The sequence below is a fragment of the Balaenoptera physalus genome, assembly GCF_965194825.1.
Source record: "Balaenoptera physalus genome assembly, chromosome: 4".
NCBI classification, from domain to species: domain Eukaryota; kingdom Metazoa; phylum Chordata; class Mammalia; order Artiodactyla; family Balaenopteridae; genus Balaenoptera; species Balaenoptera physalus.
This window is the reverse complement of record NC_138891.1, coordinates 9,301,992-9,316,255: the sequence shown is the minus strand read 5'-3', so window position 1 is coordinate 9,316,255 and position 14,264 is coordinate 9,301,992. Positions and strand designations below refer to the sequence as shown.

Here is a 14,264-nt window from a genome sequence, read left to right as displayed (position 1 = left end):
TCCACATAGAGGAGTATGTGCCTTTATACCATTTTAAAGGGGTGGTTTTTAAAATACTATTGAAATAGAACAAGGAACATCTAACTTAAAAATCAAAGGAAACAGGAGAAGTGTAAATTAGGTATGTCAGCTTCAGACTATAAAGTGTGGCACCAGATCTGGGTAAGCTACAACATTAGGACTGCAGGTGCCAAGATCAACCAGATAAACACTGATGTTATCTATAATTACCTCATTTTTAGCTTAAATCACAGGTAATGAGGGAACTCAGAGACTCTAAAAGGCAATTAGAAACTGTACTGGCTTTTTTGCTTCCTATATCAGGAATTTTTAAAAACTTACTTTTATTTAAAGCTTTTTTTTTTTCCCTCCATAATGAAGCATCAGGGCATATTACTTATACATATATAAATACATATAAAAACAAAAACAACTCACAATTACTCCCAAGCCTAAAATGGATTTCTTCATATTTCTAGGTGAAAAACGTTCTCATGTGATGAGGTATCATTGAAACAAAGGCAACTGATAGTTCAGCATGTGGTGGTTTGTTAAAATTAATTTACAATGATGTTTTGACATCGGGTTTGGATTTAACTGTGAATTGAGAAATCTTGGGCCTCCACGTCAATATTCACAAGGTGGATACAACTGAGTCAGCAACAGTTTTGGACTGCCAGATATAATCATCTTTTTTTTAAAAAAAATGTATTATTTTCTTCAAAATATAGTGTTTAAGAGCTTCTAGAAATTCAGGATCAGATTAAAAGTACTCAACAAATGTACTTTTAGAAGAGAAATAAGAAAAGCTGTGTCACGAGGTTATAAAAAATTAAGCACATAATAAAAGTCATATTACTAATCAAAGGATCAAACATATAGAAATGAGGTGAGAAAAGGACCTGTTCCAGACAATCGCTACGAAGTTGTCTGAAATGAATGTTTTCTATTCCATGGTTTACTGATGTTTCTTACATAATTAACAAGTAGGGGAAATCCGTTTCTTCGAGACACCTCGGTGCAGACCTCCACCTTCTTGGGCCCCCTGTCCCGCCCTTGTTTTCCTTGCTATTGGTGATAACCAGCATGGACTTGATATCTTATTTTCTATATGATAAAGAATTTACCACACAGTCTATGATGTAAACAATACTGCAATGGAAATACTTACAGAATTGAAAACAAATTATTTTCTAGTCATTTAGAAGAAAGTATTTATTTCCCAAAATCTGATGGCCTAATTAAAAGTCAATCCTGTTTCTTAAACCATGTTTTCCAAGACTGGGTTGACTGGTAGGGAATCACACATATAGATATACATGTACTTTTGAAATAAATGTTTTCTCTTGAAAAGATTTAAGTGGATTATATTTTAACTGAATCCATCATTCACTTGATGACCAGCACTATGCAATAGAACTCCCTGAGATGACAGAAATGTCCTCTATCTGACCATCCAATATGGTAATCAGTACTCACACGTGGCTACTGAACAGGTGAAATATGGCTAGTGCAACTGATCGACAGTTGTTTACTGTCTTATTTTAATTAATTTAAACCTAAACTTAGCCCCACGTCACTAGTGGTTCCTATATCGGACAGTGAAACTGTTTTTGGATGATAAACCATTCATATATACACTCCCTTTTAAAGTAACAACTAAAAAGGTTCAAGAGATGTAAAGATAAATATGCACATGATACATACTCATACAGTGTCCCTGGGGAAAGAAGACGGAAATACATTAAAAGCTAGACTATACAAGTGGTTAAAAAATCAAGATGATTCTATGAGAGAGGTAACACAGCATAAAATTCACTCTAAGTAAAATCAGATATGCATGTAAAAGTTTTTTTTTTTCTTTTTTTCTTTTTCGTCTCTTAGCTCACTGGCTCTGTGTTTCTGTCTCCATCACCACTCTCTGCCTCCTGCTTCCTCCCACCTCCCTCTTCACTCACACAACACACACTCACACACACACACGCACACACACAGGCTAACACACAACACACACACGCACACACACACGCTAACACACACGCTCACACTCACACACACACAACACTCACACACACAGTCACGCACACTCACACATACACACACACACTCACACACATAAAAGTTAGAAAAGCAGATCTTTAGTGATGACAGTGGTACATCTATAAGTTACCAAAAATGATCGATACTGGAAAGAATCAGACCTGAGATTTGGACCATGAGCATATTATAACCATACTTGGCAAGAGACTGGCTCAAAGATCCAGGAAATGGTAATTTAAAATGAAGATCAACGGGCCACATGATCAAATAAACTTTAGTTCAAGGTCAATGTGTACTTTATAATTTGTTAGACTAACGTACCTGGGAAAACAACTTTACATGGGCCCCTGGAAAAATAAGGAAATACCCCCAACCCCAGGGTGACTAGAAAACATCACTCATTTATAGTTAAAAAGAAAAAAAAATGCACTGATTTTAAAAATCCATGCTTGAATACCTAATTTACCCAGCATGATGAAAGGCCAATGTATGCCATTTTCTCAACTCAAAAATGTTGAGAGTACCAAAACATTTCTAAAACTTAAAGGAGTTTTTCTCCAGATGTGATATACATTTGGGAAATGCATGGCTATTTGCTTCTACCTTAAATAACTCCACACTGCTTGGCTTTTGGAGTTTTCCATTCTGTTTTTAGCGGCATTTCTCTCATGGCCATCGTTTTCAGGCAATCAGCTATCGATTCATAAAATGATATGTTAGCTTTCAGAAATCCTAAATCTGCACCCCTGTCACTTGCTCACTTTTTCTTTTTTAAAACCAAGACAACAAAGTAAACTTTGAACTGTCACCCATTCTAGCCTATTTTAATAACATAAACTATATCAGGCTTTTTCAAGAAAAAAAAAAAAAAGAGAAATTAGATAAGTGGAAGCACTTTAAGAACTGGAAGGGCTTTCCTGGGACTAAATCTACCTCAATAAACAAACTCTTTGGCTATTTTAACACTTTCCCCATTTCTAACTTTCTGATTACATCCTCCTTGGGTGAAGATATTAGAAATTTGACCTCTAAATAACTGATATGTTACTGCATCTACAAAGAAAAGAGGGGAGATCCCTTTTCTCAGCACTAGACACTGGGAAGACACTGAAGTGAAGGAATCAGGGTGTGGAGACCTGGTTCCAGCCTGCACGCTGCTTCCCACGCAGGCCCGAACACCAGTGGGAGCAGTACTTCTCTCACCGATTTTGTAAAACAGCTGCTCCACATCACAGTGGAAGATGAGTGGTTTTCTCAGGACCTCCTTGCCCAAATTAAATTATGCTTCATAAAAAATCCTCTGTTAATATGCAGACATATTCTCCACTGCTGAAATTTTATGTTATTTGAAAGTTCATGTACTTCAAAAGAACCCAAATCTAGTCCTGACTTCATAAAAGACTTCTTGTTACTTTATTTGCTGTTCTGTTAATTCATACACGTGATAATGCAGATATTCCCAAATGGATGCCACAAAACAATTAATTATAAGACCACAGATATCATTATAATGAACGAGCGGGATGTTTTCGTAAAGTTGTTGCGTGGAATGCTACTATAAGATTGAAAATCAGCACCGGAAGAAAATTTTCATTTTTTCTACAGAACTTTTAAAAATACTATACTTAGGAATGGCACCTAGAGACACAGAGGCAGGAAAATGGGTTCCTTCTCTAGGGAGCAGCCTCCATCAGCAGCTCAGGGGGCAGCAGGAGAAACAGGGGTGGGAGCAGTGTTCAAAATGCCAAACAGACCACTCTGGCTTTATTTATTTATCCTACTCCCTCCACCCTGTCCCAGATCTCTCAGGTGGGAAAAAATGAGGTCAGAACACAAAGGAGAGACTCAGGCTCTGGGGGTGGCCCTGTGGTGGGGTGGAGGAGGGGCAGGCAAGCAAACAACAGGAGTTACTTTGGAGATTATAAATTTATTCTTGTGAACCGAACAAAATCCAAACAACCAGAGCTCTGTGCCTGATTCAGTGACAGTGGGGCTCGACCACTCAAGGAAGCTTTAAGATCTAGAAGCATGTTAAAGATTGGATTGAGAGTTAAGAGATGGTGTGCAACTATTGTACTTTGCTTCAGATGGGTTCAGAGACTTGGTCATGTCATCCAAATTACTTTTCTAATCTGAACAAGTAGCTGGAAATACAATCTTTGAAACTCCTTGAGAATATGTCAACCAGACTAAACTACTTCTATATCTATCTCAGAAAATCATGGAATGAAAACTAGGTCCATATGTTCAGATGATACTAGGACATCTTTTTAATTTTCAAATATCCTCTCATTACCAGGTTAATTTTATTCCATAGCTGGTTTATTGATTTCTCCCTTATTTCTAGGCACATAATATTCACTCTCAATTGTAACATTATCAATTATTTCATATAATTTTGTGCAATTTAAAGATTCACATTTTCAACTCCCAGTTAAAATTTTTGATCACTGATTTAGATATGTCAAACATCTATGATACACTGAAATCTACTGTCAAAATAGCAGTTCCTGCAAAGTAACAATGTCACCACAATGAAACAGTTATATGTAAATACCCATGTTGTATGAGTTCGTCACTGACAAATACAAGGCCAACCGAATCTACCCATTCTGAGTGCCCCAAACCCCCAAAGAATGCATTGCTGGAGTAGAAAATGAAGAATGTCTTTGTTCATATCGTTCACCTCACGGAAAACTCCTGTTCATCTACTTTGCCTAGCAAACATATCCTGTCTCCCAACCACAACCCACCCTCAATATTAACTAGCCCGTCTGGTATTCCCCTAGTTCTTGGTGAAATGCCCCCACGATGACACCAGTCCTGGTGTATGCTAGCTGCTTCCATGTCTGTCTCCCCTCCTAGATCACGAGTGCACCAAGAGCAGGGTCTTTGTTTTAATCTTTGTCTAGCACACTGGCTGGCCTGTAATGAATGGGTGCAGAATAACGATCTGCAGAATGAATGAAGATATGTTAGGTCTCATGATGAACAACAACAAACTTTCATATATATTTGGGTTGGCCAAAAAGTTTGTTTGGGTTTTTCCATATGCCAGAATGGAAATGGATGTTTATATATATATATATTTGTTTATATATATATAAACAAATGTCAGAAAAGCACTTTTGAATGCTCTGGATTAATAATAAATGAAAAAATAGGATTATTAACCACTGCCACTTTCCCTCAAAAGGCAAGGTAATCTGATATAGAAAAGAGACAAATGTTAAATACTAATTTTATTAAAATATTCTATGTAAATTTCACCCTTAAACTTTATCTTTCAGACTTATAAATTGTCCATCAAATTAAACATCAGAAATTTATTGCCACTTTAAAACTATATACAATTTTAAAATACTTCCCTGGTGGCGCAGTGGTTAAGAATCCGCCTGCCAAGACAGGGGACACGGGTTCTATCCCTGGTCCAAGAAGATCCCACATGCCAAGGAGCAACTAAGCCCGTGCGCCACAGCTACTGAGCCCGTGTGCCGCAACTACTGAAGCCCGCGTGCCTAGAGCCCATGCCCCACAACAAAGAGTAGCCCCCGCTCGCTGCAACTAGAGAAAGCCTGCGCGCAGCAACGAAGACCCAAAGCAGCCAAAAATAAATAAAATGAGTAAATTTAAAATACTTTTCTGAGATGAAGGCCAACTTTGTTAGGTGAAAAAGTTGATTAAAACTTAAAGGAAGTTTTACAAAAGAGAGAAAAAAGAAAGAAACTAGTATTGTTACTCACTATGTGTTAGGTGACTGGTCCAGCAGTTCTACACATTTGTAGGTATGCCCTCTACAACTCTGTGATATAGGAGTTGTTAATAGTCCAGCTTCACAAATGAAGTAATTAGGAATCAGGGAAGTTAATTACCTTGCCTAAGATCACACAGTCAGTAAATGCTGGAGCTAAGATGTAAACTTTATTCTGTCTTATTTCTATCTGTGTATTTTTTCTAAACTGTTTCCCTAAATTATGTATTTATTCTTAAGAACTTAAAGAGTCAGTGTCATATAATTATATAGATTCTCAACAAAATACAGGCAACACATCAAAGTGAGGAAAGCAACCTTCTAAGAATCAGGAAAGAAACCCTAATTCTAGGTCCTCCTCTTTCAACTATTTACTAAGCTATGTCCTGGAAAAATAATTTAAAAGGCAAGGCCTCAGGAACTTAAGATGAGTGGGTGGAGAAGGAGTGGGATGGGGAATTCACTTTGGTCTTGATTATCTTTAGTATGGGTTATGGACTGAATGTGGCCCCCACAGATTCATGTTCTGAATCCTGACACCCAGTGTGACAGTGTTTGGGGGTGGGGCCTTTTGGAGGTGATTAAGTCATCAGGGCTAAGCCCTAATGAATGGAATTAATGCCTTTACAAAAGAGGCTCCCAGAGATCTTTCTTGCCCCTATAGCCAAGTGAGAATGCAGTGAAAAGACTCCATCTATGAACCCAGAAGTGGGCTCCATCAAACACCAAATCTACCAGCATCTTAATCTTGAACTTCCCAGCCTCTAAATTGTGAGAAATAAATTTCTGTTGTTTATAAGCTACCTAGTCTCTGGTATTTTGTTATAGCAGCCCAAACAAACTAATACAGTATAACTTTCAATAATTAAATTGTTTCTATAATTCCATATTCCTAAAAATAACAGATTAACAAATTTATATCATTCTAAGAGTATAACCAGAACCTAGATTTCTAATTTTAAATCCAAAGTATGCTTTTGCCCTATTATCTCTAATATTTTGAATCACTGCTTCATTGTCATTTCAAGAGACATATGACCCTCTTACATACAAATCGGGGTGAGGAGGAAGGTACTATACCAACAATAAATGCAAATGATATAAGGATATTTCCCACATCCTCCCAAATTATTAATTACATGTAAATAGGATACATAAACGTCTTTGTGATAAAACTTGAAGCCTAATTTTAAAAATTTCCTCACTGACTAAAGAAAGTTCAAATTAATGGTTTCCTTCCTTATTCAGAAAAAGACAACTTTTAAATTCAAAAAGCTAAACCAACTATAATTTTTTTAAAACTTTTAACTAACTTAAACAGCCTTTGACTCTGTGGGCTACAAATACACCATACTGAGAAAGGGAGGCAACTGTGGAAGCTCTGATCAATATCAAGAAATAAGAGAAAAACAAATACCATATGCTAACACATATATATGGAATCTAAAAAATAAAATTGGTTCTAATGAACGTAGGGGCAGGACAGGAATAAAGACGCAGACATAGAGAATGGACTTGAGGACACGGGGAGGGGGAAGGGTAAGCTGGGGCGAACTGAAAGAGTGGCATGGACATATATACACTACCAAAGGTAAAACAGATAGCTAGTGGGAAGCAGCCGCATAGCACAGGGAGATCAGCTTGGTGCTTTGTGACCACCTAGAGGGGTGGGATAGGGAAGGTGGGAGGGAGATGCAAGAGGGAGGAGATATGGGGATATATGTATACGTATAGCTGATTCACTTTGTTATAAAGCAGAAACTAACACACCATTGTAAAGCAATTATACTCCAATAAAGACGTTTATATATACATATATATCAATAAATAAGGCCATCAGTACTTTAGCGCCAAGTGGCTTTTTATTTTCTTTCCTTAAAAAGAAAATAAAATATATAAAGGGGAAATTTTTCCCTTATTTCTTCAACAAAAGTTCTTTTGAAATATGAAACTTGGTCCTTCTTTAGAGGGAAAAAACTATGAAGCCAAAAAGAATGAATATTTCTTAGTTAAAAAAAACCAGTGTGTAGTTTATAGTCTTTATGCAAGGACTACACATTTTTCAAGGCTCAAGTTACCCCATTATGCCAGCTGTAGGATTTGCTAATTCAAAAGACACACATAAGTATTTTGCAATTCTTTTTTGCATTCAACTACCTATGTTTTTTAATTCAACATCAGGGTTTCTGACTAAATCATTACAAGTTTTGTTGATCGGCTATGACTCATAACTGAACAATCACTGGTCGTTATTATTTTGAACTGTTTCTTGGAGTCAGCATTTCATTTAAGGTATTATTTGAAAATTATCCAATTGTCAAAATCCAGAAGATAATACATTTTTACTAATGGCACAGCTTGGGAAAATACACTCAAAAATGGTACCATATGAAATTAAATTGTAAAAATAATTAGGGTCAGCTAAGATGATTTACCACTGAATACACAGAATCTAGAAAATCAGAGTTAAATAGACAAAGTTATTTTAAAATAATCTAAAATGATTTATATTCCATCCTATGCCATTTATACAATGCCAAGATGTTGTCTGAAATTTAAGCAATATTTTGAGTTTCCCAGAGAAACTCAAAATAACTGGTCTGAGTTTTCTCTAAATTGACTCTTAAAGCAACAGATTTTAACATGAATTTGTGGCTACATAAACACAGCCTAACTCTTTCAAAAATGAGGTAAAAATGAAGTTATTTTTATACTGGTAATTATAACATTATACTTTTAAAAGCTTTACACTGACTCAAAAAACCATACAGACTTCCAATGAACTTTTGCAGAATATCATAATTTGATCAATCAAGATATTTAAAAACATAGGGTAAAAAAGGGAAAATTTTTAAATGCTCACCTTCAATTTATTTCATAGGTCACTGTTATACCATCTAATAAGATAATTAAAAACATGCAAGCAGCTGGTACTACAGCTAAACAGATTAATGTAATAGTCTGTAGTCATATGTGCTGGCAAGGGGCTCGCCTCTTTGGAGAGGAGAAGGTCAGCTGCCCTTGGGAAGAGGAGGGGGGATGGGGAGAGAACGCTCCTACCATGTGGCCCTGTGCTACAGTCACTAAGTTAAACATCTACTGCAAACTGCTCATCGGCAAACTACTTCTCTGCTTTCATACCCTCGGTTTGAAAGGGTCTCAGTTTTAATGGTGAAATAAGAAACAGAGAAAGCTCATTTAATCTAACAGAACACATTAACACTAGTCCTTAAAAAGCACAAGGTATACTGCATAAACCAGTAATATCTTCTCAGTTCTTCTAATCTTTCCATTTTACCACATCACCTGCAAATTAGTTGGGAGACAAACAATTAAATTTTAACAGAAACTTCCAAAACAAGATCTAGCTATTACCCAGGCACCATATAATCATCATACTGGAGTTAAATGCAGCTGTACTCTATCTGAATCAATGAAGCAAACCACAAGAGACACAAATCCAAAGTGAAACCTCCTAGCCTCTGAAAAACAAATCTATGAGCCTTAGGCACATAAAGCTATAGATACGGTCCATTGATTGTAAATTTCAAACTTTGTCAAAATTCCAAAAATCCACCTCTGAACTTATACTCATAATAAAACATCTTCCTCTTATCTCTACTATGTGTACATCTTTCCTACTATTTCTCTACTATTTGTACTATGTGTACAAATGTGCTATGCAAAGGCAACCTGGAATATACAGCAGAGACAGAGTATCAAGCCTCAGGTTAAGCTTGTTCTTAGCCTCCTTTCTGCTAAAACACAAAAGTTATTTTCCGGTGAGACATTTGTTTTTAAATCGTCCTTTTGGTGTCTCCACATTAGCGCACTGTAAAAATATTCTACAACACCTGAAGACGAACAGTGATGACAATGATGAGGATGGCATGCACTGGAAGATAAAAGCAGCTAACATTGATTCAGCATTTGCCACACCACATTAGCCCATCAACTCCCTGTAACAAATGTGTTGTATTATCCCCACGTGCAAGGTGAGGAGACTGAGCCTAAGACTTGTCCAAAGTCTCCATTTGGAGTCAGGATACGAACCAACTCGCTATGTTTAGATATTATTAATAAACAAAAAACAAAACAACAACAACAAAAAAAGAGACTGTGCCCTCTTATAACTGACCATTTAAGACCACAATAATATAAACAAATAATGGAAAGAATACAGACTTAGGTGACCAATTCAAGACTGAATTGGAAAGTTAATAAAACCTTGGCACATGCTATAAAAGGGTACACACGTGGAAGGTTAAGTGAACACTAAGGCAGCAAAGTTGCCAGTTCACATGAGGTAAGCACAAAGAATTAATAATATTAACGCATGGCTTTGCATTTAGATTTTCAAAAGGCTTTATCTTATACAGTCCTATCTCGATCTTCGAAACAGTTGTGAGAAGGAAGCAGGTCAGACATTATAATGTCCATTCTATAGATAAAAAATTAGAGCTAATCATTATCCCAAGACACAGCATATATAGCTTGAGTATCCTAGTACTAGGTTGACAGCCAGAATTATCTGCGAAGAAAGGTCAGCATTTCTGAGGTGGTTTAAAACACAAAGGTAGACTTGTTAGGCTAAAGATATTTGATGATTGGAACATTCACATTTTTCTAATAACCTATTTCTACTTGCTTTAAAAGAGCTCCGATAGTAATAGAAAAATAATTTTCATTTTCAAAAGTAAATTTTATTGACAATTCTGTTGCCATTTTAGTGTGATTCTGCAATAATTCCTAGGTTTTATCAGTTAACCTGATATGAAAATATACCCTAGAGCTGTGCTTCTATGAATTCTGCATTTAACCCAAGTGTCAGATTCACAAGTAAGCTCATTATATTGTAAGAGCTATTGCCTACTCAGTAGAAAAATATTCATTTCACACCTTAAATACTATAATACTATTTAATAACAGCACTGGCCTGCCAACTATTAAAAGCTCATTTTTATACACTGCACTACCTGAGCTTTTTATCTTGCCTTTTTAATTATAACAATAAATTAATATCCTAACATTACAACACTGACAGGCATTGATTAAAACTATATTAGTTAACAATATTAGTATTTACTGTGCAAAGTTGCATTAGGAGTTCATTTTCAAAGTACAATTATCATTCAATAATACTAAGATACTTTAATCTTCAAACTACTCAAGAACAAAATAAACTACCAGATAACACTGTGCCTTCATACTAACACATTTCTCTTAACTTGCTGTCCATTAGTTACTATAATTAGCTAACTACAAATGTAGTTATGAAGTATAATTCACCAATGAAACTGATATATACATATGGGTTTTCCTGCTTTGAAATACATCTTTATTTTCCTTTTGTTTTGGATTTTTTTAAACTGTATTTATATCTAATACTGATATTTCCACCATGGATTTCACACATATTATCATCTTAGCATTCCTCAGTTACATGACAAACATGAGTATTTATTTAAATATCTTTTATAGAGAGTTCCCTGGTGGTCTAGTGGTCAGGATTCTGCACTTTCACTGCTGTGGCCCAGGTTCAATCCCTGGTCGGGGAACTGAAATCCTGTAAGCTGTGCAGCATGGCCATAAATAAATAAATAAATATCTTTTATAGTCATCTTGTTTTTTTTTGGTGTGATCAACATGTTCAGATAGAGGATTCTACCTATTATTTAATATGTCAAATTCCAAACTTTATATTACACTTCAGCACTAAAAGAAGGTTCTGGAGAACTCCAACATTTATAAGGTAGGATGGGTACAGAGAAAATATAAGGACAACACGTGAGCTTTTACTGCTGTGAAAATACGCTTCTAGAACACCATGGGAACATAAGCCTTCTGCAGTATCCGTGACACTTGAATGACTGATTATTTATAAAGACCCCAACTGGTATAAAATAAAGATGTCAAGCATCTCAATTACCACCTCATTTCTGGAATTCATAAACAAACTGTAAATACTTTCACAATTACCACACTTTTATTAAGTGCTTCCTGAATATAAGGCCCTACTCTAGATGTTAAAAGCTTGCCTGGGATCTGAAGAAACAAATGACACAGTTCCAGCTAGGTATACAGAATATGTATTCAAGAAAAACATAAAGATTCTAAGCATAAATTCCATATTTATTATAGAAAAGAAGGAATTATAGCTTAATATTCAAATGAGTTTCCAAGTGTACAGTGGTTCTTGCATATATTTTATAGCATCAACACACAGAAGTATCAGAACTTATTAACCATAAGGACAATGTACTCCAATTAAAGTACTTCTTCAAGAATCTGCATTGCTACCTATAATGTCGAAATGTATTATTACTCAATCTGTACTTTTTATTCCCCAAAAGAAAACAACCTATTTCTTACATCACTTTGGTTCAGTATATGAATTTTCAAATATTACTGGAAATACATTAATCTTTCTTCTTCCTAGGTTTCCCTGTTAAGAATATACAAAATATATAAACACTTACTCAAGCAAATTCAAGTTATAAAGAGAATATTAACAAATAAATAGATAAGATGCATGCTTCCTTAATTGCTGTATCCTTTTTAAAAACTGTTAATTGAGATGTAACTGCCCTGTTTGCTGAAGAGCCAAATGGGATGTTAACAAACAGCACGTAATGTAACCACGGGTTATGTTTTATACTCTCTGAGATGCTCACAAGCAGTACACTCTGTATTAGCAGGAAACTTAGACAAAGGAAGCCTTTAGTACTGTAAGAGATACACTTGAAAAACAAAAACAAAAATGGATTATATTGAAGCTTAATACTACATACGCATTCGTTCTAATCATCCTACTCTAGGATAACGCCAGATATCTACAATAAGTCCATCTACTCAAGAACTAAGAATGCTACATTTTCAATTACTCAGTAAGTCTGCAGGACAACTGCATACCACAATGTTCTTCACATTTGTCAGATTTTTTAGAACCCTGTAAGATTAGATATCTTGTAATATTATATATCTATGTATTCATCACCTACCTATAGGAATTAAAAGTTCCATCAGAGTCTAAAGTAGAACTTGTTCTTCTTCCATTTTGATTTGAATCTCCTGGAAAAAAAATTTTAAAATACTGAGATTATGAAACTTGAGTATTTCAGTTGAAAAGCTACTGTGTGGCAGCTCCACGCAGTTACTGAGTCAAAACAACAAATATCCCCTTATCCCGCCCCCAAATATCTTTTGTAATCAGAGTCCTTTAAACAAAAAATTCATTTTGATGTTAAAATATAGACTAACACCACCACTCCTAACTTGGATAGGAATACTACAGAAGTAATTGCAGACAGGAACAAATGAAGTATAATACAGCCATCTTCTTCTTATGACTCACAGACAAAACCAAAATTTATACATCATTTAATCACAGACTAATGCTTATAAACAAAGGGCAACTTTTTATTAGTGTCCTGTCCACTGGAAGAGTCAAAAGAGAGCAGGCAGACAGCAGACTTGGAATACCCTCCCCCGGCCCACCTCACCCCCTGGCCCCCCAGTCCTCCACTTTCTGGGAATCTGGTCTGCAGAGAGGGAGAACAGAAAGCTGAGAGGCGGTGATCAAGAATGCAGTCTATAAAGAAGCAGACCTACTAGAGAATGGACTTGAGGACACGGGGAGGGGGAAGGGTATGCTGGGATGAAGTGAGAGAGTGGCATGGACATATATACACTACCAAATGTAAAATAGCTAGCTAGTGGGAAGCAGTCGCATAGCACAGGGAGATCAGCTCGGTGCTTTGTGACCAGCTAGAAGGGTGGGATAGGGAGGGTGGGAGGGAGACGAAAGGGGGAGGAGATATGGGGATATATGTATATGTATAACTGATTCACTTTGTTATAAAGCAGAAACTAACACACCATTGTAAAGCAGTTATACTCCAATAAAAATGTTAAAAAAAAAGAATGCATTCTAAGGATCTTTTAATACATCTTAATAGTCTTCCCCAAACTTTATGTTTTAACTGTGGGCAAAAGTTCAGCAGTTTAAAAAAATAAAAAAACAACATCTAAAGGTATTTCTGCCTCATGTAGTAATATCAAACTTTTAGGGAAAAAAAACAATTCCTCTCAAGCATATTCATAAAATCAGATTAGAACAAATTCATACCTATCAGTTTAGAGATCATAGAATAAAAATAAATTTGCCGAAGAAGTTTAAACAAGTGCTTGCCAATGCCATAATATAAAATATACATTCTTACTGACAGAAAATTAATTTTAGCTTAAAATTTAAAATATATACTTAAAAGTATAGTTTTTAGGAAACCACAGATACTACTATTAAATATATCATTTATTCTTAGAAACAAATTAAATAGACCAGAATCTGATTACATTTTATACTCCTAATTCCTATAATGCAACTTTCAAACATCAGGTTATATTCACTTTTAAGATATTTAAAGCTTAATAATTTAAATGATTTATTCAATTGTTATTTATACTTTCACTC

At 35.5% G+C, this 14,264-nt stretch overlaps 1 protein-coding gene and 1 long non-coding RNA gene across 20 annotated transcripts in view; one reads left to right on the top strand and one right to left on the bottom strand.

Moving 5' to 3' along the window:
* TBC1D5 (TBC1 domain family member 5) overlaps positions 1-14,264 on the bottom strand; it is a 535,839-nt gene that overhangs the window by 254,773 nt on the left and 266,802 nt on the right. For all 19 annotated transcript variants that reach the window (XM_082459259.1, XM_082459266.1, XM_082459256.1 and 16 more), the window contains one exon: positions 12,793-12,862. In XM_082459259.1, the coding sequence (XP_082315385.1) occupies positions 12,793-12,862 (70 nt within the window). The remainder of the gene's footprint in view (positions 1-12,792; positions 12,863-14,264) is intronic.
* LOC309659515 overlaps positions 1-14,264 on the top strand; it is a 297,583-nt gene that overhangs the window by 108,580 nt on the left and 174,739 nt on the right. The gene's annotated exons all lie outside the window — the stretch shown is intronic.